The sequence below is a fragment of the Nycticebus coucang genome, chromosome 2, assembly GCF_027406575.1.
Source record: "Nycticebus coucang isolate mNycCou1 chromosome 2, mNycCou1.pri, whole genome shotgun sequence".
NCBI lineage: Eukaryota > Metazoa > Chordata > Mammalia > Primates > Lorisidae > Nycticebus > Nycticebus coucang.
The window spans coordinates 7,389,916-7,416,292 of record NC_069781.1 but is presented as its reverse complement, the minus strand read 5'-3'; the positions used below and the strand labels follow the sequence as shown (position 1 = coordinate 7,416,292).

General features: G+C 43.7%; 1 protein-coding gene across 15 annotated transcripts in view; it reads right to left on the bottom strand.

Annotated features, from left to right (window-relative positions):
- The window catches only part of FNBP1 (formin binding protein 1), a 144,989-nt gene extending 119,392 nt beyond the window's left edge, over positions 1–25,597 (bottom strand). For 12 of the 15 annotated variants that reach the window (XM_053559721.1, XM_053559720.1, XM_053559723.1 and 9 more), the window contains exon 1: positions 25,369–25,558. In XM_053559721.1, coding sequence (XP_053415696.1) covers positions 25,369–25,392 — 24 coding nt within the window. In that variant the 5' untranslated portion in view covers positions 25,393–25,558. Of the gene's footprint in view, positions 1–25,368 lie in introns of all 15 variants that reach the window. The other 3 variants (XM_053559718.1, XM_053559757.1, XM_053559735.1) reach the window with 1 other exon arrangement.
- Positions 25,598–26,377: the final 780 nt, after the last annotated feature.

Sequence of the window (26,377 nt, the reverse complement as noted above, 5' to 3'; positions counted from 1 at the left end):
TTCTTGAGGTTGTGCTCTTCTATCTTTATTTTTTTTTTTAAAGAAACACGGATAATAAAACAACTGTAGTACAGTCCTTCAAATTAAGGAAATTTTCTCTTGGATGGCTCTCTCAACACCATCAAGCATTCATAAGAAATACGATTGTTTGAGACTAGCCCGAACAACACAGTGAAATGCATTCTCTACAAAAAAAAAAAAAAAAACACGTTAAAAAAATTAGCCAGATATAGCGGCATACCTCTATGGTCTCAGCTACTTGGGAGGGTGAGGCAGGAGGATTGCGTGACCTGTACATAATTAAGCCACCGTACCCCAGCCATGGCAATAGACTTGTTGTTGTCTGTCTCTAAATTTAAAAAAAAAGTTAATGAACAAAAAGGACATATAGCCTTTATTTAGGAATTATGAATAATTTATTAGTTTGCAGTTCCACCAGCAGTGTAAGAGTGTTCCCTTCTCTCCATACCCATGCCAGCATCTGCGTTTTTTTTTGTTGTTGTTGTTGTTTGTTTTGCAGTTTTTGACCGGGGCTGGGTTTGAACCCGCCATCTCCGGCATATAGAGCCGGCGCTCTACTCCTTTGAGCCACAGGCGCAGCCCGGAATTATGAATAATTTAATGTGTGGTAAATGACAGGCATGCTGTATAGTTTTTTAAAGCAGTTTTTGCAAAAGATAGTGTAATTTAGCAAGACAATATTCACTTCTCTAGGAAAGCCTTTTAGAACTCGCTGGTCTTACTTGGCTCCCCCGCAGATGGTCTCCTAGCATCATGTTCTTTCCTTTTGAGGAACTGACGACCTTAAATCCACATTTACATGGGTAGTTGCTTGATTCAGGTCTGCGCAGACCACAAGCTCTATCGACAAGGGCAGACACAGTGTCTGTTTGTACTCACTCCTCTCTTCCCCAGAGAAGGAAGAATGAATATTTTGGCAGAAGAGTCAGTGTTAGTGACAAGTATTTTAAACGTATGAGCATATTTCAAGATTCAAATGACATTTCATACTTAGCTATTTAAGAAATATTGCAGAAAGAAGAGAGAAAAGAATCACTGATGTTCACTGCAATCACTGCTGTCACAAATTTTACATTTATCCTCGACATAGCTTATACAGAACATCTGGATTGCTTTAAAAGGAGTCAAAACAGTCCATTTTTATACACAGTTACTTACCAATTACAAAATATAAGAATATAATGTAGCTAAATTGTATTAGGAGAATTTGTACAAACTCTGAAAATTCTGTCCCCTGAAAACCTGAAGTTGGGACTTTATTTCAAGCAAGCAAGAATCATCTTTTGCTAGCTAAAAGCAATAAAATAATACATTAAAAAAAAGATCAAATAATTATATTTTTCCGCACACAAGAGCCCACATACACCAGACAGGTTGATTTTTTGAATTAAAAAAATTAGATAGCCTTGGTCTCATTAAAAAATCCTTTATGGGTTTAATTGTGTTATGAGACGCAAGATATACCCATGGAATGGTTTAAGAAAATATTTTGGAATATCAATTTTGCAATTTGCTCTGATGTTTACAAAAATCAGTGAATAAAGTTCCCAAAACAGATCATCATGACTGCTCCATCTGGAATCAAAATCTGCACATAAATTCAAACTTGGCAAAAATTAACTGGAAAGAAATAAACAATACACCTCTGCTTGTTTTGTTGGGTTTTTTTTGTTTTTTTTTTTTAATCTTTGGAGTGATGATGGCTAGCCTGACTTCAGAAACCTCAAATTTTTCCAGTGGTCAAATGCTGATTTTATCCATAAAAACACTGAATTATTTTCATAGGACCTCACAAGATTAAAAACAAAACAAGAAAAGGCTACAGAACTTGAGAGTGACTACAATAGCCCCTTTTAAAGCTGCCCTGGTGATTTGCCTTGTAGGCAACAGGATGATGTTTTAATCACATTTCTCAATGTGAGTGCTAAGGAAAACTTCTGCTGGCTGTCCATGACACCATGACACAAATAGCATCAAGAGTCGTGCTACACTGCCTAGAAGACAATGTAATTTATGTTCATCTTCATATCAACAACATACATACAAATATGCTTTCTGATTTAATCACAGTACCCCCAAATTACTTTTTTTTTTTAAGATAGGGTCCCACCCTGTTGCCCAGGCTGGACGGCGGTGGCATTATCATAGCTCCTGCAATTAATTGTAAACTCCTAGACTCAAGTCAGCTTCCTGCCCCAACCTCCTGGCTGGTACTATAGGTGCACCTTGCCACACCCAGCTAATTTTTGCATTTTTTTATAGATAAAGTCTCAGTGTGTTGGTGAGACTGGTCTCTAACTTTTGGCCTCAAGGGATCCTGCTCAGGCCTCCCAACCCTACTAGGATTGTAGGTGTGGGCCATTACTCCTAGCCCCAGAATTAACCTTTTAACTTTTCTTGTGTTGGGCAATTTTTTCTCTTTGTTTTATTAAATGCTGCTTATTTGAGAAAAGCAATACAAAAACTTGAACACTACTATTTCAGTTAACATTTAAACTACTTCACATCACCGTGCACGGTGGCTCACACCTGTAATCCTAGCACTCTGGAAGGCCGAGGCAGGTGGATTACCTGAGCCCAAGGGTTTGAGACCAGCCTGAGACAGAGCAAGACCTCATCCCTAAACATAGACAGAAGTTGTGGCAGGAGCCTGTAGTCCAAGCTATTTAGAAGGCCGAGGCAAGAGAATCGCTTGAGCCCAAGAGTTTGAGATTGCTGTGAGCTATGATGTCATAGCACTCTACTGAGGGTGACAAAGTGAGACTCTGTCTCAAAAAAAAACAAAAACAAAAACAAAAAACACTTCTCTAATCAAATTGCTGGTTCTTTTTTCAAGGTATAGTAGAATCTCTGTAAATTGACCACTCAAGGGACTATAACAAGCTGGTCAACATATGGAGGTGGTCAACATAAGGAACTAGGCCTGCTGTACTGATATGAACATGTGGTGTACGTCTGGTCTATGAAAATTAGGTCAGCTTAAGGAGGTGGTCAACTATAGAGGTTCTACTCTACTTAAAAAAAAACAAAACTTTTTTGCCTTCATTTTCTTGGACAAAGAGTCTTGCTATGTTGCCAAGACTGGTCTTGAACACCTGGGCTCAAGGGATCTGGAGAAGCTGGGATTATAGTCATGAGCCACTGTGCCTGACTCGAAGTACTTCTGAAAGAGATTAACATAAAACTAGTCATTCAGAACAGATAGGATTTTTAGGCAAAGAAAAATTATTATAGCAATTTCTAGAAATCTCAGTCCTATTAAACTTGAGGACAGGTTGCCAAACCATTTCATATCCATTCCTGCCGGCACTTTTGCTCGGTGCTTTGCACGATACATCCGTGGAAGGAAGTCATAACACAGGTAAACTGAAGATGTTTATGGACAATCTAACTATAGTGGTTTAAAAAAAGAACCAAATACTTATTTTCAGCCACACACTGTAATTACAATAAGGTATAAAAAAGTCCACCTTGAACAGTCGCTGTAAACACCATTCTGGCCTCTCCCACATGCTCTGCGAAGACTACCATTAGCCAGCTTGACTGAGACCCACTAAATACTGGTTTCAAGAGATAGCTTAACAACTGATCTGGTGGAAATTAATTTGCAGGGAGAACAATTCCCAATTAATTCTTTGAGTTTGGTTTAATGTTGTGGGTGTATTTTTAAGTGGCACCTAATAAACCCTTATAACCTGTTTTGCAACAAGAGTAAGTATTTAGACAATTAGTAAGGAGACTTGAAATAGCAATCTTTTCATCACTAAGGAGAAAATTCTTAGAACCCATCCGAACAGTTAAAGATCAACTGTTTTATACAGCATTTGCATTGCCTTTAAATTTCTGAAGATCAAGGAGCTTCCCAAACTAGCTCCTTGTCATCCTGGAGATAACTAAAACACCCAGTACCATTCCAGTTTTTTCTCTTTTTTATAAAAATTGAGGTGAAATTCACATAACATAAATTAACCATTTTAAAGGGGACAATTCTGTGACATTTAGTATATTCACAATATTAAGTGGTATAACTACCTCTTATATCTATTTCCAAAATATTTTTATTATCCAAAGTACAAAACTGGCACTGTTTACCTGTCACTTCCCACTGCCCCTCCACCCCAGACCATGGCAATTACCAATTTCTTTTATGAGTCTCTGGATTTACCTATTCTGGTATTTTATCTAAACGGAATCATATATTACGTGACCTTTTGTGTATGGCTTCTTTCACTTAATTCATTCAAACTGCAGCACAGATCAGTATCTTTTTTACGGCTGGGTATTTCATTTTATGCGTATATGACATTTTCTTTCTCCATTCATCTGTTGTCAACAGATGGACATTTCTTTCTTTCTTTTTTTTTTGTGGCTGGGGCTGGGTATGAACCTGCCACTTCCAGCATATGAGACCAGCGCCCTACTCCTTTGAGCCACAGGCGCCGCCCCAGATGGACATTTCAATTGTTTCAACTTTCTGGCTCTTGTAAATAGTGCTATCACAAACATTCCTATACAAGCATTTGCTTGAATACCTATTTCCAATTCCTTATACCAAGGAGAATTGCTGGACTGTTGGTTAAATTCTACGTTTAAGTCAACTGTCGAATGGTTTTCCTCAGAGGATTCGCCATTTTTTTCATTCCCACCAGCAATGTACAATTGTTTTAATTTCTCCAGATTCTCCCCAACACTTGTTACTTCTCCGCACTTCTCTGATTATAGTCATCCCAACAGGTGCAAAGTAGTATCTGATTGTGGGTTTGAATTTGCATTTCCCAAATGGGTAATGATGCTGGACATCTTTTCAAGCATTTGTTAGCCATGTGTATATTTTTTTTGGAGAAACTATCTGCTTTTATTTGCTACTTCAATGATAATGAATAAAAATAATCTTAATTTATTCTACCACTTCCTATCACATGTCATACTCTTAAAATCTATATTTGGGCCAAGCATGGTGGCTCACATCTGTAATCCTAGCACTCTGGGAGGCTGAAGCAAGAGGACTGCTTGAGACCAAGGGTTTGAGGTAGCTATGAGCTATCAGGGCATAGCACTCTAGCTGGGACAACAAAGAGAGCCTCTGTACACACACACACACACGCAAACTAAGGCATTATAAGTGGTAAAAGTGAAGTCCAAAAGATGTGACTAGCATGCTAACATTTGTAAGAAGGTGGAAGACATTTATTTATAAACTTTGATAGCTCCCTGGAAGTCATAAGAAACACTAACAGTGGTTCTCCAGGAAAGAAAAGGAGCAACTGTGGAATTAGACACCTGTTCAAGTGCAGCCTCTTCTGAAATACATGAACATGGGGAGAGGGGAGGAGGGAGGGAGATGGGGATCAGGGTGTATGGCACACTTCTTGGGGGGCAGGACTTTACCTAACAAATGTAATCAGTGTAACCTAATGCTTTGCACCCTCAATGAATCCCAAACAATTAAAAAAAATAAACAAATAAATCATGCTTTTAAAATCAAGACTTTTCCCCAAATCTGCTTCATTAACAGAGTCCTCCTCTGTCATGACTGTATTCCTAGAGCTCAGTAAAGTGTGTGATTGCATGAAGAGCTAACAGGAAGGCAACCTCATTCGCGGAATAATATTGGGTGAAAGACTGAAACCGCCTGGGGCAAGAGCCTTCCAGGCAGAGGGCAAGGCAGGGCCAGGACAAAGGAGGTCAGAGCGTGAGGTGGGAATAGACTGGCCAGCAAAAAGAATGAGAAGACACAGTGGCTGGAAGGGAGAAGTATGTGGCAATATAAAGGCACTGTCTAAATTTAGCTTCTACTCTGAGATGGGAAGTCCTTGCTGGGTTTCTGCTCAGGCTTGAGCCCTACCTACTTGGTATTAGGTAACCCAAGTTCTTAAATGTTCTTCCAACAGAACCCCTTGGGTCATCTTTTTTATTCTCAGCATTCAGCAATTTACTCAGCTTCCCAGAGCTCAGCCTTCCACATAATATCCTATGTTACACTCCCTCTCATCTCTTTCATCTTTCCTTTTCTTTTTCTTTATTTTTGCCACATATGATTGGCTCGTCCCTAGGACTGACCCACAATTCTAAGACTATCAAGTACATAGTATATAAAATAGTATCTTTAAACTCCCTTCAAACTACTCTGATCTCTCCTGAACTGAAGAATCAAGATACATATAATCTTTAGCTTGTTTTATACTTGTGCTCATGAAGAACCAGGCTCCTCACTCTAAGCACATGAGCTGGATGGGGTCCACATCTCAAGCAAATATTATTTATTTATTTATTTATTTTTTTTTTTTTTTTTTGTAGAGACAGAGTTTCACTTTATTGCCCTCGGGTAGAGTGCCGTGGCGTCACACGTGTGGCGTCACACAGCTCACAGCAACCTCCAACTCCTGGGCTTAGGCGATTCTCCTGCCTCAGCCTCCCGAGTAGCTGGGACTACAGGCGCCCGCCACAACGCCCGGCTATTTTTTTGTTGCAGTTTGGACGGGGCTGGATTTGAACCCGCCACCCTCGGCATATGGGGCTGGCGCCCTGCTCTCTGAGCCACAGGCGCCGCCCACAAATATTATTTATTTTTAAATAAAAAGATTTTTTTTTTTGGTCGAGACAGAGTCTCACTTTATTGCCCTCGGTAGAGTGCCGTGGCGTCACAGCTCACAGCAACCTCCAGGTCTTGGGCTTAGGTGATTCTCTTGCCTCAGCCTCCCAAATAGCTGGGGCTATTTTCTGGTTGCATTTCAGCCAGGGCTGGGTTTGCACCCGCCACCCTCGGTCTATGGGGCCAGTGCCCTACTCACTGAGCCACAGGCACTGCCCTGAATAAAAAGATCTTATAGACTCATGGGTGATGCCTAACTGATGTGCTAATGGAGAATGCTCTTTGCCCATTTGTGCAGTTAACTTTTTATACTTTCAATCTTTAATTGTCAAATGACAATTTACAGATTTGCTTAAAGTTATCAGAAATAGTCTTTATCCCACTCAACTACTTCCAACTTCTCTCTAGGGTTTTTTCCCCCTCTGTCTAACTGCCTGTTCATTATACTTTCTTATCCAAGGAAATTCAGAAAGTGAAGTACAATGCCATCAGACCATTCTGCTTTTCCAGTCCATCAGGCAGTTGAAAACTTTTATCAAACAAAGCAATAGACCACCTAAAGTTTTTGTGAAATAACATTATTTATCTACCTTATTAACTTGCTAATCTTATTTATCTACCTTATTAACTTGCTAATCTTATAAAATAAAGCTATAAGACTTTCAGTTTCCTTCCCCCAAAAGACTTTGTTCAGCAATCGTTCCTGATATTTTTGCCTAGGGAATCACACCCAAGACACCCAGTCTATACATAGTGAGCCTGACAACTTAAGGAATATACCTCATGATTCTATTTATGTGTCATTTTTTGAACTGCTGAACCCTTACAAACCTCCTATTAACATTATTAACATTTCTTTGAGCTCCTCAGTGGGAACCAAATATAAAATTTCTACATAGAATTTCTAGCCTTAGAAGTAGTTACTCTAGGCTCAGCGCCTGCAGCACAGTGGTTACAGTGTCACCACGTACACTGAGGCTGGCAGGTTTGAACCCAGCCCGGGCCAGCTAAACAACAAGGACAATTGCCACAAAAAATAGCCGGGTGTTGTGGTGGGTGCCTGTAGTCCCAGCTACTTGGGAGGCTGAGGCAAGAGGATTGCTTGAGCCCAAGAGTTTGAGGTTGCTGTGAGCTGTGATGCCACATCGCTCTACCGAAGTTGACATAGTGAGACTCTGTCTCAAACAAACAAACAAAAAAGGTAGTTACTCTATTATAATTGACACTAATATAGTCTTATTCATTATGAATGTCTAGAACAAATATTTCAGTGTCAGTTGATCCTGGGACTCATATTACCTTAGAACACTTGGGTTCAAGGGCCTGGAGGTCATGCAGTCTAATAGTTTACACCCAATTCATTGATCACTTCTACAATACCCCTAACAAGGAAGTACTCAGTCAGTCTCTTCTTGACATGGCATTCAGGATATCAATGACACCTATAATCCTAGCGCTCTGGGAGGCAGAGCAGGTGAATCACTTGAGCTCACGAGTTCGAGACCAGGCTGAGCAAGAGCAAGACCTTGTCTCCAAAAAACAGCTGGGAATAGTGGTGGGTGCCTGTAATCCCAGTTAGTTGGGAGGCCAAGGCAAGAGGATGAATTGAGCCCAAGAGTTTGAGGTTGCTGTGAGCTGTGATGCCACAGCACTCTACTGGGAGCAAGAAAGTGAGACTCTGTCTCAAAAAAAACCAAACCAAACCAAACAAAAAAAACAAGCATGAAATATTATCACAACCAACAACATGTGGAGGTGAGTAACAATAGCCAATATGAATACAGCTTTCTGTGTCAGATATTTACTGCTCTAAGTAGGGATTCATTAACTCAATATCCTTAATAACCTTATAAGGTAGACACCATCATTATCCCCATTTTATAGGTAAAGGAACTGAAATTAAATGACTTGTCTAAAATCATCCAGTAGTTATCAGGATATGAATCAAACTGTCTGGCTGTACGCTGCAGACCCATACATACTCTTACACCTCTTTTTTTTTTTTTTTTTTTTGAGATAGTGTCTCACTCTGCTGCCCAGGCTAGAGTGCAGTGGCACAATCATAGCTCCTTGTACTCCGGAACTACTGGGCTCAAGCTGTCCTCCTGGCTTAGTCTCCCAAGTAGCTGAAACTACAGGTACATGCCACTATGGCTGGTTAATTTTTCTTTTTTCTCTTTTTTCCATAGAGACAGAGTCTCAGTATGTTGTCCATGCTGGTCTCAAACTCAAACTCCTGGCCTCAAGTGATCATCCCACCTCATGCCTCCCACTTCAGCCGGGATTATGTGAGCCACCATGCATGGCCAGACCCATGCTCTTGAACAGTATGACACGCTCACTCAACTGTAGAAATCTTATAAAAATAAGATAAAAGAACTTAAAAATAAACAGCCAACTGGGCATATTGGCTCACTCCTGTACTCCTAGCACTCTGGGAGGTCAAGATGGGTGGATTCCTTGAGGTCAGGAGTTCAAGACCAGCCTGAGTAAGAGCCAGGCCCCATCTCTAATAATAGCCAGGTGTCATGGCAGGAGCCTGTAGTCCCAGCTATTGGGGAGGCCAAGGCAAGAAGATGGCTTGAACCCAGGAGTTTGAGGTTGCTGTGAGACGTGACACATGGCTTTCTACCTAGGGCGACAGAGAGAGACTGTCTCAAAAACTTAAAAAAATGAACAGCCAGGCAGTGCCTGTGGCTCCGTCGGTAAGGCGCCGGCCCCATATACCAAGGGTGGCGGGTTCAAACCTGGCCCCGGCCAAACCGCAACACCAAAAAATAGCTGGGCGTTGTGGCGGTCGCCTGTAGTCCCAGCTACTTGGGAGGCTGAGGCAAGAGAATCGCTTAAGCCCAGGAGTCTGAGGTTGCTGTGAGCTGTGATGCCACAGCACTCTACCGAAGGCAATAAAGTGAAACTATCTCTACAAAAGAAATAAAATGAAAAGCCGTCAGAGCCTATCTAACCCAAGTCTTTCACTCTGTGAAGACAAAGAGGGCGCGAGGAGCAGAGAGAACCAGATCCGTGACCCTGACTTCCTCAGGCTCATTTACTGCCTCTGGAACAGTGACTATCTCACAACGAAAGCTACAGAAAGTTTTGCATTTTATTTGAAATTTCTCAAAATAATCCTTCTGAAGAAGATTGGCATGGCTTATATATCAAAGAAGAGATGAAATTAAGAGAGGAAAAGGGAAAAACCATTTCTTGCAAATGAGACCGCAATAAAATGTCCTGTTTCGTGACTCCACGGTTACGACAATAACATAAAAATCTTGAGACTTTATTAACTGTATCATCTTGTGATAAGAACCTTAGAACAAACATAGTTTAAGGATTTGTTTTTCTACAGTAAATCTTCACGTCTTAATGTCAGAGCTTCTAGGTTTCCTATCCCATCAGCTTCAGAAAAAAAAAATAGCCATAAAACTCCTCAATTCTTCAATTTCTTTCTTTTTTTTTTTTTTGTAGTTTTTGGCCGGGGCTGGGTTTGAACCCACCACCTCCAGCATATGGGGCCGGCGCTCTACCCCTTTGGGCCACAGGCACCGCCCAATTTCTTATTCTAATGATTTCTTCAAAGAGAAAATGATCTTATTTTAAGATAGAATAAAAGGACACATGGCAACCCTGTCCTTGAATAAATGAGGAACGCGTAGTATCACTATCTCCTACAACATGCAAGGATGTTGTTTTAGTTGTTGCTGTACAATAAATCACCCCTCAAAGTTAGTGGGACATAATCATTTCCTTAGGAGTGAGGAACTTGGACAGGACATGTATCTGTTCTACATAGCAGAGCCTCAGCTGAAAAGGCTTTAATGCTGGGGTTCAAATTTCCGGGGGGCTAGAACCATCTGGTAGCCCTTCACTCACATGGCTGGGGGCGGACTGTGACTGTTGGCTGAGACCTCAGCTGGGCTGTCAACGAGAACCTCTACAGCTGGCTTCTCTATATGGTCTGTGTGCCGTCCGGGCTTCCTAACCACATGGCGACTAAGTTCTAAGAACTAGCATCTCCAAAGAACAAGGCAAAAGTGTATATTCACAATCCTGCCCCAGAAATTTTGTGGCCTTACTTTCACCACACTCTATTGGTCAGGACAGTTACAAAGATACTCCTAAGTCCAGGAGGAAGGGACATAAGCCCTTTCCCACCACTCAATGGGAGGAGCCTTGAGGACACATTGTAATGAGCATGTGGGATGGTGGGTATTGTGGACAACCTTGCAAAGTAGAATCTGTCCCATATGTGAGACAGAGTTCTCCAAAAATATGATTTATTTGCTGACCTAGTATTAAGAATTTGAAACTTCTGGCTGGGTGGCATGGCTCACACTGCAATCTTAGCACTCTGGGAGGCTGAGGCAGGTAGATCACCTGAGCTCGGGAGTTCAAGACCAGCATGAGCAGGAACAAGACTCTGTTTCTACTAAAAAATTCTCTGGGCATTGTGGCTGACACCTGCAGTCCCTTCTCCTAGGGAGCCTGAGGCAAGAGGATGCTCGAGCCCAAATGTTTGCAGTTGCTGTGAGCTCTGATGTCATTCAAGATGAGACTCTGTCTCCAAAAAAAAGAATTAGAAACTTCCTCTGAGAAAGATAAAGAAGAAAATTAAACAATTAAACAATATCAGGTACAACAGAAATCTCATGCAACAAAGTGTGAACTAGAATAATTCTAAACATTCTCCATTCATCTCCAGGTCACAGCTCACAGGCAGCTTTCAAAGGAACCGAGTCTATACTGTACTACTGGACTGTCTACAAATGCCTATTAAAATGATGCATATGCGACATTAATTTCAGATTACTATAAAAAATGGAATGCCAATCAGCAGCCATTTGTTTTTATTTTTTCACGTATGACTTGGTACATTAGCTAACCTCTAAGCATATCAAAGCTGCAAGCTCTGCCTATGCTCTTACAAAAATTTACTCAACCAATCAACTCTTCACAGTCTACACCCCTCCCAATCTAAAACAAGTTCCACAAAATGATTCTCAGTAAGGTAAACACTTCAGCAAACAGTCAGCACAGTCACTGTCCAAAAGGGCAACATATTATGACAGTTGTACTAAGCAACAGAGTGCTAAAGTTAAATAACAGTGCTTGAAAAAATATAACTAAGACAAGAGCTTTGAATGTTACCATTTTAACTCTAGCTTGTCTATGAATCAATTTTTTTTGGGGGGAACATAGTTTCACTGTGTCACTCTCAGTAGAGTGCTGTGGCATCACAGCTCACAGCAACCTCAAACTCTTGGGCTTAAGCGATTCTCTTGCCTCAACCTCCTAAGTAGCTGGGACTACATTGCCCACCACAACGCTGGTTATTTTGTTGTTGTTGTTGTTTAGCAGGCGCAGGCTGGGTTTGAACCCGCCAACCCCAGTGTATGTGGCTGGTGCCCTAACCAATGAGCAGTGGGCACCAAGCCTCTGTGAGCCAAATGTATATCTCCTGGCCAGGTGTGCTGGCTCATGCCTATAGTCCTAGCACTTTGGGAGGCCAAGGTGGAAAGATTGCTTGAGGTCAGGAGTTTGAGACAAGCCTGATCAAGAGCGAGACCCTATCTCTACAAAAAATAGAAGGGGTAGGGCAGTGGGCACCTGTAGTCCCAGCTACTAGGGAGACTGAGGCAGGAGGATCATTTGAGCCCAGGAATTTGATGTTGCAGTAAGCTACAATGACACCATAGCACTCTACCCAGGGTGACAGACTGAGATTCTGTCTCAAAAAAAAAAAAAAAAAATTAGAAGAGCTTTAAAATTTCTTTTTTAGAGATTGGGTCTTGCTCTGTCACCTATGGTGTAATCATAGCTCATTGTCATCTTGAACTTGTGGGCTCAAGAGATCCTCTTCCCTCAGCCTCCTGAGTACCTGGGACTACTGACACGTGCCACTGCACCTGGGCGGGACGGCTTTTAAAATTATAGACTCTCATAAACAAACTATAGATTCTCAGACTTGCCAGTTTGGAAATTGCTAGAAAGTGATGAGATGATGAATGCCCAACATCCAATCTGGGTCCCTGGGTGTAATCTCAGGCATGCAGGATTGAACAGAGATTATAATTTAGAAGATCTAACTATAACTACCCAGGCTGTAGTATAGTCTACCTAGAGAAAGGACGGGTTAACTGAAAAAGAACCATCTAGGTAGCACCTATCAAATAGATTCTATCCTATTCTTCACGTAGCTCTGACCCTCTGGCAGAGAAAGAGGCCTTAGGCTGCTATAGCTCCCTATCGTTGGTCCTTAAATTCACCCAACTCTATTTTGATTTGTATGCTCTCCAAGAAACTTCCTACAGAACACAGATTTCCACACGGATTAGCCTGCAGGGAGAGACTGCACAGATCAGCAAATACGAAGACGATCCAGCTTCCTTATAAATATATTCCTCACTGTATAAGTTTAACATTTTGCATTCTGGTTTCTTCAACAGTCTTGGGAACTTAGTAAGTATGAGTCACCTCCAGGTATACTGAAAATAATAAATCTGTTAGCTTAAAAGAGCTGAAGGGCAAACCTTGATAGCCCTATCAAGGCGGTGCCAGCCTAGCAGAGACAGACGGGACTAAAATGAAGTGACAGTGGACTTGGGTTTTGAGCACAGCTGCTGGACAAAGGCCCTGTGGCTGGTATACTATTTAGCTTGCAGGCCAGAGCCGTGGACCAGCCTTCCCCTCCCCACCCTCTGGCTCCCTTCTCAAGATGTTCACTGCTAGGCCTTCTTTAGGCATCCAAGGCTCCCTGGCAGTTTGCTTTAACCTAATTCCACCCATATAAAAATGCTGGTGCGTGGAAACCCAGCAAGGCTCTCTGCACCAACCCACATGAAGAAGCTAGTCGGCCAATGAGTGTAGGCAGGCTGCAGCTACCTCGCGCCTGTCCACCTTCGTCCACACTGCAACACTGGCACCGTGGATACTTGCTTGCGGTAGTTCAAGGGTATCCCTCGTACTCTCTCAGGGCATGAGGTACCCTCCTATTCTCACACACAGTCCTCGTGTGGGTTTTAGCTACAGTTGACCATTCAGGCTCCTCTTTGGGCCCCATCACACGCTCTGCTCATGTGAGAGCTCGCTGTCCTCTGACATTTCCGGGCCTTTGGACTCTCCCTTCCAGGAGGTTTCTGTCCAGATCTCCCCTTCACCTGTACAACTCACTCCTTCCAGCTGAGTCACACCCGTGTAAGCATTTCCACGTAGTTACCCTGCCTCAGTTCTCAGCACACTGTTCTGTCATTTCTGCACCCTACGGGACTATAAAGTACATGAGAGCAAGAACCATATCTTGGCACTGACCAGGTGCTAAAAAAATGTATGGCGTGTGGCTGGACGCCTGTAGCACAGTGGCTGGGGGGCCAGCCACATACACCAGAGCTGAAGGGTTTGAACTCAGCCCAGGTCCGCCAAACAACAATGACAACTACAACCAAACAGTAGCTGGGCGTTGTGGTGGGCTACTCAGGAGGCTGAGGCAAGAGAATCGCCTAAGCTCAAGAGTTGAAGGTTGCTGTGAGCTGTGATGGCACCGCACTCTACCAGGCAACACAGTGAAACTCTGTCTCAAAAAAAAAAAAAGTATGTCGGGGATGACATAAGTAAATTGCAAACACACTTGCTATGTCTGTGTCTCTTACCTGGTATAATGTAACTTTGATCATTTCATTTGGTTTCTTCTTTTATGCATACCTCCGCCACACCTCACGCCAAAAATGGTAATGATGATAACTTAATTTTTCCTGGGATGACACAGAGACTTTGCATGGAACATCTTACCATCTTTTAAAATGTCGAACGTGAAAACAGATGGCCTATTTTTAAGGATAAGTAAAATTCAATTAAAAAATTCAGAGTCAGCTTGGCTCCTGTAGCTCAGCGGTTAAGGCACCGGCCACATACACGGGGTTGGCAGGTTCAAACCTGGCCTGGGCCTGCTAAACAACAACTACAACAACAAAATAGCCAGGCGTTGTGGCAGGTGCCTGTAGGCCCGGCTGCTTGGAAGGCTGAGGCAAGAGAATCGCTTAAGCCCAAGAGTTTGAGGTTGCTGTGAGCTGTGATGTACAGCACTCTACAGAGGGTGACATAGTGAGATTCTGTCTCAAAATAAAAATAATAAAATATAAATAAATAAAAATTCAGAGTCATGGGCAAGGCACAGTGGCTCACGCCTGTAATCCTAGCACTCTGAGAGGCCAAGGACGGTGGATTTCTTGAGCTCATGAGTTTGAGACCAGCCTGAGCAAAAGCAAGATCCCATCTCTACTAAAAATAGAAAAATTGAGGCAAGAGGATCACTTGAGCCCAAGAATTTGAGGCTGCAGTGAGCTATGATGCCACAGCACTCTACCTAGAGCAACAGTTTGAGAGTCTGTCTCAAAAAAATTATTTTCAGTCATGGTGAAAAATATATTTTATATACAGATATGCACTCATGAAATCCATTTGTCTATGCCAGAAATTTCCATACATATCTGTCCTAATGCAGAGGATTTTTTTGAAGGTGCTCTGCCACCCAAACCAATACAAGGTCTGAGGCCAGGCATCCTTTCTTTTCTTCTTTCTTTTTTTGTTTTCTAATGCAATATTTTTAAAGCTTTTATCTTTGCTAAGAAGAAATAAATTGTGAAGCAATCTGAATAATCCATTAGATGTCTCAAATAGCAAATATTCAGCTTTTGGGGTGGGGGAAAATAATGTGACTTCAGTAGAAGTTTTTTTTTCTTTTTCGTAAAACTTTTTTAAAAAGTGGCAGTAACAGCCAAAGAGAACTATTTCCACTTAGAGACAAAGTACACAAGTAAACCCAACCATATTGCTAAAAATTAGTATGGTTAGTGTTTTGAAGTGCATTTTATATTAAAAAAGAAAGAAAGAAAGAAAAGAATCAATGTGAAGTTGATATGATCTTTGAGATCCAGATTTCCTTTTCGAAGCAATGATTTCTGGTATTTTCTTAATATTAGGGTTACTTTCTTTTATTATCAACATGGACACAGAATTGCAAATCAAAAGACGGAGAGTCACTGTGAAAACTAAAAGTCTAGAACAGTAAATTGATCATTTTCATAGTTCTTCTTACAGCAGGAGAGAGTTCTACAATTTGTTGCCAAGAAATAGGGTATTTTCCTTAACCTTTCTCCTTATAATAACTGTCTTTACCTATCACCTCTCCAACAGTCTCAAAGTGCTTTACCTACAAGCACTCATCTTTACACCTTCTTTTTTTTTGAGACAGAGCCTCAAGCTGTTGCCCTGGGTAGAGTGCTGTGTATCACAGCTCACAGCAACCTCAAACTCCTGGGCTCAAGTGAGTCTCCTGTCTCCGCCTCCCAAGTAGCTGGGACTACAGGTGCCCGCCACAACGCCCGGCAAATTTTTGGTTGCAACCGTCATTGTTGTTTGGCGGGCCCGGGCTGGATTCAAACCCACCAGCTCAGGTGTATGTGGCTGGTGCCTTAGCTGCTTGAGCCACAGGTGCCGAGCCTCTTTACACCTTCTTGTGAAGAGAAAGGCAAGCCTCGGCAGACGGTGCTTCATAGACTGGGAAGGTGAGGAACAGAGATGCAAGGACTTGCCCAACACTAATAAATGTTAGATTAGGACAGCAATGCGACCCAGGCTGAGCCCTCCAGCGCTGCCTCACTCGACTGGGAGCACCCACACCATTTAGCCTAAGAACTCATCTAGTAACAAAATGCATTTCAAGAATTCACTGTCAATTCTGGCTGTGCAAATACAAGTACACAGGGGAACGCTTCCTTCACAGGTGCCACCTTTTCTTTTGCAATAGAGAGGACAGAGAAAGTTTAGCCTTTTGTTCCACATGACAACCCTGCGTGTGACATCCCCAAACCCCACAAAGTGGCCAATACCTAGAGTCCACCTGTTCTTTCTCGATTTAATTAAAAATACATTTCACCAAGACATACTCCGTTTGACAAAAATTCAAAACCCTGACACTACTCCTACTAGTTAATACCCGAACAAATTAATTTCTTTAAATTAGAAAGGAAAAACAATAGCTTGGGATTGAAAAGAATAAAAGGATGGATGGCTAGGAATCTGCGAAACGCCTGCTAGAATATAAACTTCCTTCACGACTCTTTTCTGCTAGGTCTACAGCAGGTAGCAGCATGAGTCATTGATTCTCAATGATTCTCGACAGGAACATCAGGTGTTTTACACAGCAAAACCTACAGCAGTGACAGGGGAAATATGCGTGAATGACCGGGATAAAGGGAACCGTGCACCAATACAAAGATGCAGTTTGTAATTACCCTGGGCTTCATTTGGCGTCAGAAAACAAAAAACAAAAAACAAAAACTGTATGTAAATATTAGCAGTAGTACTATTTGGTGAGCCCATAAGTAACTTCACCTCTCTGAGCCTTATCTATAAAATTGAAATAACTAGGAAACTACTGTGTCCTCTTTAGGTTATGAAGGATATTTAAATCCCCTAATAAAGGTGTATTAGGCACTTAAACGTTTGGTATTATAAAAGATGGGGGACTGGCATAATGACGTGTGGCAAAGAAGACTGAGGGCTCTAAAAGAGTACCTGGGGGCAATAATACCAAATAAGAATGCCAAAATTTGGTAATTCTTTTTGTTTGATACACAGTCTCTGTTGCTCTGGGTGGAGTGCCGTGCTGTCATAGCTCACAGCAACCTCAAACTCTGGGGTTCAAGCGGTTCTCTTGCCTTAGCCTCCCAAGTAGCTACAGATGCCCACCAAAATGCCCCACTAGTTTTTCTATTTTCTATTTTTAGTAGGTCTCACTCTTGCTCAAGCTGGTCTCAAACTCCTGAGTCTTTTCAGCGTGGCTACTTATTGGCCAATGAGTGAGCAAGGCAGAGGTATGGGGCCCTGCCCAAAGTGTCCCTGACCTGAGTAATCTTTGCTCCAGAGCTCCTCATTGGCCTGGCAGGGACGTTGTCGGGTCTGTCTTACAGTCTGACAGCTTCCTTCTCTTTCCTTTCAAACCTTTTCTGCTCTGCATCTCAGTATCTTCTTTCTGGATACAGGCACAAGTGGTGCTCACCTTACTGGGTTCTTGTGAAGAATAAATGAGAGGAGAGATGGAAAACACTTCGCACAAAAGCTGGAACATGGTAGGCACTCAATAAATGGCAAGTGATGACAATAATTATCCAACAGTGGTTAAGGCAGTAGGGGACGGTTCGTGTGACAATATTACAAGAACTACAGAGTTTATGCAATCACAAGCTATTTACATTTTCAGAGCCCACATAAAGCAGAAAAGTATGAATGAAAACCAGAGCCGTCTAAGTGTACAAATGGAAACCACAGGTGTTAGTCTGAGACAGAGTCTCATTTTGTCACCCTTGGTAAAGTGCCATGCAGTCATAGCTCACAGCAACCTCAAACTCCTGGGCTTAGGCAATTCTCTTGCCTCACCCTCCCAAGTAGCTGGGAACAGGTGCCTGCCACAACACCCGGCTATTTTTTTTGAGACAAGGTTTCGCTTTGGCTCACACTGGTCTCGAACTGATGAGCTCAGGCAATCCACCCGCCTTGGCCTCTCAAGTGCTGGGATTACAAGCGTGAGCCACTGCACCAGTCTAATTCTTATTAACAACCTAATTCTAAAGCCAGGTGGGGTGGCTCATCCCTGTAATTCTAGCACTCTGGGAGGCCAAGGTAGGTGGATTGCTTGAGCTCCAGACCAGCCTGAGCAAGAGTGAGGCTGTCTCTACCAAAAATAGAAAAACTAGAGGTCATTGTGGTTGATGCCTGCAGACCCAGCTACTCTACTCAGGAGGCTGAGGCAAGAGAATTGCTTGAGTCCAAGAGTTTGAGGTTGCTGTGAGCTATAATGATACCATGGCACTCTACTGAGGATGACAAAGTGAGACTCTTGCCTCAAAAAACAAACAAAACAAACTAATTCTAATTACTAGAAAGATGTGCTGTAATAAAAAAAAATACGGTTTGTATGATGTTATAGTTTAAATGTGAATGGCTATTGCAAGAAGAAAATAGAAGCTTCATCTACCTTTTTTTAGTGTTGGTGGTTTAACTCTATCTCTAGTATTAAACAGTTAAGGCTACTTAGCTTTACATAAATTTAACATAGAATTTTATAAATAGGATGAGGTTTGAGTTAAAAGTTGATCCCAATTAGAAGATGGAATGGATCAATATTTAACGTTTATATATCCCCAAATTACTCTCTAATATAACATATATATTTAGCCTCACAATATTTTTTTCACATTTTTTTGAAGGAGGCCCATCACTAGACTCAAGCTAGTATGAGTGTAGATTACTAAAACAGGAAACAAATATTTCTTTATAAACACTAATTCCAGAGGACTTCACACCCACATTCTAAAATCTAATTAAACGAATTTCCCAGGGCATTCGTGTATTCTTGGTAGCTTGCAATTTTTAAGCGTTAAAATAAAGCCTTATTTTTTAACGTGGGTGGTGTTGATGAAACAAGTATGAGTAATAGTTGCAGGAAACACAATATTAGCTTAAGCGGGGAAATGGGCGATGATACTGGAACAGTCTTTCAAAGAAGCACTATCCAAAAGCTCACCAATGTAAAGTGTGAGTTGTAATGTGTTCACACTTACAAAACTCCCTTATGTGGTTAAAGTATGTTTTCTCTACCAAAAATGCAATTTACACAAATTTTCAGGATTATGTCTAATGTATAAAGTGAAGGCAACAAGTTAAGATATAAATATCAACCACAAGATGACCAGACCTCCCATGTTTTGTTTTGTTTAATATCTACTGAGCAGAAAAGTCTGTTTGCAAAGCTTGTCCTAATGGAGGAGTAAGGATGGCAGGGTTAAGCTGATTTTGTCTCTCTTCTCAGGGGGTTCTGCTCTACTGATCATAGTTTAGGGAGTATTTTCATCCCTGTTGGTCTTGCTATATTTATCTCAAACAGACCTCTCTGAAGGGTTAAGAAAAAAGAGCAGAAGAAGAGCTATGGACTGTTGTTAATACCATATTCCAATTTAGTATCAAGGGTCATAAGAAGTATCATAATAATTCTCCCCATACTGGAACTATTTTCTTTTTTTTTTTTTTGCAGTTTCTGGCTGGGGCTGGGTTTGAACCCACCACCTCTGGCATATGGAGCTGGTGCCCTACTCCTTTGAGCCACAGACGCTGTCCTGGCCTGGAATAATTTTTTAAATCCTACTGTAATGATTAAAAAAAAAAAAAGTAACCAGATTACATGTATTGGGGGGGAGGGTGGAGGGGGAAGTTGCCTGAGCTCAGGAGTTCAAGACCAGCCTGAGCAAGAGTGAGACACCCCCTCTCTCCTAAAAAAAAGTAGAAAAAACAGCCTGGCATTGTGACAGGTGTTTGTAGTCCCAGCTATTCAGGAGGCTGAAGCAAGAGGATCGCTTGAGCCAAGAGTTTGAGGTCACTGTGAGCTATGATGATGCCATGGCACTCTAACTCAGGGTGACAGAGTAAGACTATCTTAAAAATGAAAGAAAGAGAAGAGAAACTTAGAATTATAAAATTTTTTTTACAACTGTCAAAGTACAGAAAGACCTTCCTATTACTTTTAAAAAGTGAATTTTAAGACAAAAAGGAAAAGGGGATTTATTCATTCCTTCAAATTTATTGAACTCCTACTGAGTGAGGCATTGTTCTCTGCACAGTTGGTAGATAATTCTCACACTGCTGCATCTTAAAAGTACACAACATAATCAATGTCAACATACTCAATATGGAATGTGTATTATAAGCTTGGTACCATTCTAAAAGCACAGATTAAAAAATTACAGTCAACACAGATGGCTTCTTACTCTGCTAACCAATATGCATCATTCAGGTCTCTCTGTTCTCTTTCTTGTACGCTGAGCTACTTCTTTTCTCATTAGTATCACAACAGAGAAATAAAGATGGCAGAGAGGATACTAGGAAACAAAGCCAGCCTCTCACTGAGCAATTTGGTAGCAGCAAAAAGCAGAACGATCATGAGGAAAACTAAAGTTTCCAATGGATTTACTTCATACTAATGAGCGAGCTAAAAGAAAGCGCAGCTAACGCTTCAATAACCTGTCACTTCCTTCACTAAGTGGATAAGAAAAAACACTCAAATGTAAACTACCTCTTGCTCGCTTTTACCATTTCTCCAATGACCAGTCAGTAAACAAATTTTCTTTACTAACAAAGAAAATATGTTTTCTTTTTAACAAAATCTTAAGTAAACGCATTTTCGCTATTCTTACATAAAAACATAAATCTCAGCTCGGTGCCCGTGGCTCAAGCCGCTAAGGCGCCAGCCACATACACCTGAGCTGGCGGGTTCAAATCCAGCCCGGGCCCGCCAAACAACAATGACGGCTGCAACCAAAAAATAACTTGAGGCTGAGGCAGGAGAATTGCTTGAGCCCAGGAGCTGGAGGTTGCTGTGAGCCGTAAAGCCACAGCACTTTACCTAGGGTGACAGCTTGAGGCTCTGTCTCAAAAAAAAAACAACAACACAAATCTCTCTTTTGATTCTGACATTGCAGGTTAGGGGTAAAACCGCTGAAATAGGTAGGCATCTTTCAATGTATATAATATGACCTATGGCTCGGAGCCTCTAGCTCAGCAGCTGAGGCGCTGGCCACATACACCTGGGCTGGTGGGTTCGAACTCGGCCCAGGCCTGCCAAACAATGACAACTACAACAACAACAAAAAATAGCTGGGCATTGTGGCGGGTGCCTATAGTCCCAGCTACTTGGGAAGCTAAGGCAAGATAATTGTTTCTTAAGCCCAAAGTTTGAGGTTGCTGTGAGCTGTGATGCCACAGCACTCTTCCGAGGGCCACATAGTGAGTCTATCTCAAAAAAAAAAAAAAAAAAAAAAGGACTATGCCTTTATTTATTTATTTATTTATTTTTTGTAGAGACAGAGTCTCATGTTATGGCCCTCGGTAGAGTGCCGTGGCCTCACACAGCTCACAGCAACCTTCAACTCCTGGGCCAAGTGATTCTCTTGCCTCAGCCTCCCGAGTAGCTGGGACTACAGGCGCCCGCCACAACGCCCGGCAAGACTATGCCTTTAAAGAAAAAAAAAATGACCTAGACTCAGACCACTGTCTTGCACACAGTTGTTCAACAGAAAATTAAAAAGTTGATTGAAAGGCAATGTTATGAAGAAATGCACAGAAAACAATTTTATTATAACCTCATCACTTTATAAAACCCATTCATACCGTTATGACCCTTGGATGAAAAGATAGAAGCCCCAATTTAAATGTAGACAAATCCAATAAAGTTAGTACAAATTATGGGATTTGAGTTCATTTTCACAGGTGTATGATAATTTCCTTACATATTTACAATTTCTCAAAAATTTTTATAATTTTTACAATATTTACAATTTCTCAAAAATTCCCTAGAATATTAAAGTTTAGGTTAGGTGCAGTGGCTCCCTCCTATAATCCCAGAACTTTGGGAGGCCAAAGCAGGAGGATTACTTGGGGCCAAGAGTTCAAGATCAGCCTGAAAAACACAGTGAGACCCCCATCTCTACAAAAAATAAAATCAGCCAGGTATGCTGGTGTGTGCCTATAGTCCCAGAAGCTTGCGAGGTTATAGCAGGCTATGCCAGGAGTTCAAGGTTGCAGTAATTTATGATCAGACAGAGCAGGAGTCTGTCTCTTTAAAAAAAAAAAGTTTATTCCTACAGAGGGTTAAAAAAAAAAAAAAGAAGAAGAAGAAGAGGAAGAGAAAGGTTTTACTCCCTCCACAAAGCAGGATGTGGCTAAGACGCCTTTAATGTAAAATGCACGCTAGAAGCCTGTAGTTTTTTAAAAAAACCTATATGAAATATGACTAAAGTCCTAAAATGTGTATAAAATCTGATGGTATTTGAAGGTCCAAGAAAGCTGTAGCCACTTGTTAGAATATTTCCTGGCCACCCAAACCATAGCCCCATCTCTCTCCTTTTAGAAGAATAATTCTCCCAAGTTAGGCTTTAGGGCCCCATCATTATCTCATTACACAGGGGACAATTCCAAAGCCACCATTCAAGGAAAACCCTGAATCACTGCCCTTCACTGGGCTGCCCAACTCCAAGTCTCTCAACACCAGAGAAAGTGGGGTTTATTTTTCTGAATCCTTCATTATTCTTTTTTCTTAATCTCAAAACCTACTAATAAAATAAAGCTACTGGAAAACATTTTATTGCCCTATGTGCCTTTGCATTTAACCTCAAAACTGGGATTTTGCTCTCAGTGCACTAATCTGTTCATTTCATTCCTTTCCTTCTATTAAACTATAAGCTACTCAAAGGCAAACGCCAATACTCACAAGAATGTCTTCTTTTATAAAACTCTTCGCTGCCACATACTTGCATATATAGAGCTGATAACGGATTCATCCTTCCTCAGTAAGTTACCAAGTGAAAAACAGTGTACACGCCTCTCCCTTAAAAATTTTCCAATTATCTTTTTTTTTTTAGAGACAGAGTCTCACTTTATTGCCCTTAGTAGAGTGCCGTAGTGTCACAGCTCACAGCGACCTCCAGCTTTTGGGCTTAGGCGATTCTCTTGCCTCAGCCTCCCGAGTAGATGGGACCACAGGTGCCCGCCACAATGCCGGCTATTTTTTTGTTGCAGTTTGGCCGGGGCGGATTCGAACCTGCCACCCTCAGTATATGGGAACAGCGCTCTACTCACTAAGCCACAGGCGCTGCTCCAATTATTGTTTACTGTATAAAATTTCTAGCATATGCAGTATAATGAACCTTCAAAGCCCATTACCTGGCTTCAACAATTACCAGTTCAAGACCAGTTTTGTTTCACTAGCCAACACCCGAAATTACTGTGAAGCAAATCCAAGATTTCTTATCACTCATACATACTCCAGTCCTGATTCATTTTCAACAACTCCTGTCCTTGCCTTCCTTACTACTTCTTCACCCCAAAAAGAAATGCACAAAATAACTCTGGCTACTAAAGGCAATTTTATCAGTGCTTCTCAAAGCCACTTCCTCCCTTCCTGTTATCTTCCATAACATTCACCAACGTCACCATGAAATGTCCCCCATGGCGTTCAGTCCTTATTTCACTCAGAAATACACTGCATTTTTTCCCTCCATAATTTCATTCTCCTGTTTGAAAAAGTGAAAAATTATCGTACCAAAATTTCTATTCTCTTGATAAAGATTACTTCTGATTTGTTCCCTTACCCAAAATAAGCTAAAAAGAGCTAAAGGGAGTGGAAAAGGATTAGAAGAAGAAACTTTAATACAGCAACTTTAAGTTGTGAATTTTTACCTAAACTGGTGTGTGCAAATATTTAAAACTGTTACTTCATTTTCAAAATGACTATTCCTAAACATCAGCGGAAATTTTGTCATGAAATGTTAGAGAATGTTTTTACAAAATGAATTAATTTAAGGGAGCAACTGCGCTCAGGATTTTGGTACTAATAACAGTGGTTGCTTTTGAGCCTAACAAAAGGTTATGTAAAAACAACCTCCTCTCCCGCCGCCCAAATTAAGCGAGGATGGCTCAGAGGTTCCTGTGAGGGCTCTAACCTTGTTTCACTTCAACGTGAGATTTCTCGGCCTCATCTCAGGTAACACCACCACCCTACACTTTCTCCTCCGCAGGCTTTACAAATGGCATTCACAAAGGTAGTGAGCAGGCGCTCCAGAGTCCACCACGGGAAATGGCTCATCTCGAGAGCATTTGTTTCGAGGCAGTCATTGAGCCTTCGTCCCTCCTTTCCACTGGCCAAGGCACTGCCCGTCCCCGGCCCGTCGCCTTCCTTCACCGCCGGCAGCCTGTCCGCCCCGGGGACGGCCTGCGACCTGCCCTGGCCTCTCCTGCTGGCCCTCAGGCCGGGACAGACCTTCCAGACTCCACGCGGCTTGTTTACCCGTCCGCATCCCGCAGGCTGAGGATCCTGGCGAGGCGCCCCTCCTCGCCAACCGTCCTTGTTTGAAACTGTTCCCTCTGAGCAGCGGGAAAAGAATGATTTGCCCTGAGACAGCCTCTTGCTGAGGATGATAACTAAGATTTCCTCCTAACACCTACGGCTTTCCCACCCCGGGCCAGACGCCGCAGTCCCCACACCAAATTCAGGATCTGAACTGCCCCTTAAGAGCAAGTGCGCCCAGAACCATCCACCAGTCAGAAGTCCTAGTCTCCAGAGGGAGGATACTACCTGCCGCCCTTGACACTCCCAAACCCCAAACCCCAAACCCCGCGCCCCGCCCCCGGGAGGAGTGCCCGACCCGCCGGCACCCCCTCTGGAGAAGGCAGCCGGGGAGTCGGAGCCGGGGCGCCAGGACAAACACGCAGCCGCGCGCGGCCAGCGCCTCCCCGGGCCCCGGTACCGGCCCCGAGGGACCGAGGCTCTTCCCACCACACGGTACCGGCCCCGAGGGACCGAGGCTCTTCCCACCACACGCCGCCGGCCGCGGGCGAGAGAGAGGAGGCCGGCCCGCGTCCCACCTCCGCCGCCCGGGGCGCCGGACCCGCGCCTCCTCCTCGGGGCGGCGGGGACCCCACCCGCGCCTCCTTCTCCGGTGGCCGGGGACCCGCGCCAGTTCCCCTTGGCTCCGAAGGGCCAACTGGCTCGCACCTTCTGCTCGGTCCAAGGCCAACCAAGGGCCCGGGGCCCCCAGCCTCCTCGCCAGGCCGCCGAGACCCCAACCCGTGCGCCATCTCCCCCGCGCGGACAGCCGGGCCCGCGCCCCCGGCATCTGCCCCGCAGCCCAGGGGCCCGGCCCCTCACTCACCCAGAGCTCGGTGCCCCAGCTCATGGTGCAAGGGGCGGGAAGGGACGCTCCGCGCGGCGGGCGCGGCTCTCGGGTCCCCCTCCCCGGCGATCGCTTCGCCCCTCGAGATCCCCGCGGCCGGCGCCTCCTCCGGCTCGCCGCCTGTCGCCCAGGGTCTCCACGGCAGCTCTTCCTCCCCGTCGCTCCACCGCAAAATGGCCCGAGGAAGAAGCAGCCGCGGCCGCCGCAGAACCCGGGCCGCGAGGGGAGGGGAGGGGAGGGAGGGGGAGGGGCGGCGGGCGGAGGGGCGGCGGGCGGAGGGGCGGGGCCGGCTGACAGCTCGCGCACGCGCGCCCTCCCCGCCCCCGACCCGGCCCACCTCCCGCGGGCTCCCTCGGCCGGGTCGGCGTCGCCCCGGGGTCCGGAAGGACGCGGAGGGAGGCGGGAGGGAAGGCCGAGATCTGGGTCCGGGAGGACGCCTCCCTGCCAGTTTTTTTATTACTTATTAGCAACATGCTCTCTGCTCTTAGGGCAACCGCTCGCCTTTGAACGTAGCCAGCCCCTGTCATTACCGCTGCTCTGCAGAGGTCTGAGGTTGCTATGCCGCCCCAAGCGCCGCTTTGGATTTCAGGACAATACCGGCCCCTGGCAGCCATTCACGCCGACAGTTTGCTCGGGACGCTCTTTTCCCACCGCGCTGCAGCCGCGAGGAGCCCCCAGCCCTGCGCGGTGGGGTCGGGGCCTGGCGCGGCGGCGTCTGCGCTGATAGGGACGTCGAGGCGAACAGCCCCCGAGCGGCTTCAAGCGGCTGGCAAAGGAATCCAGGGGCGCACACCCGGTGATTTCTAATCTCTGAAACCAGTGATTTCCAACTTGTTTCGGCCAAGAAACTCTCAGACGTGAAATCACGCTACCGCTTAGTGGGTAAAAGCAAAGGCGCTGGGCCCACAGATAGTTGTTTGATTCAAATCCTCCACGTACTAGCTGGGTGGCCTCGGACGACGCCTCCACCTCTGAAGCGCGGAGCCCT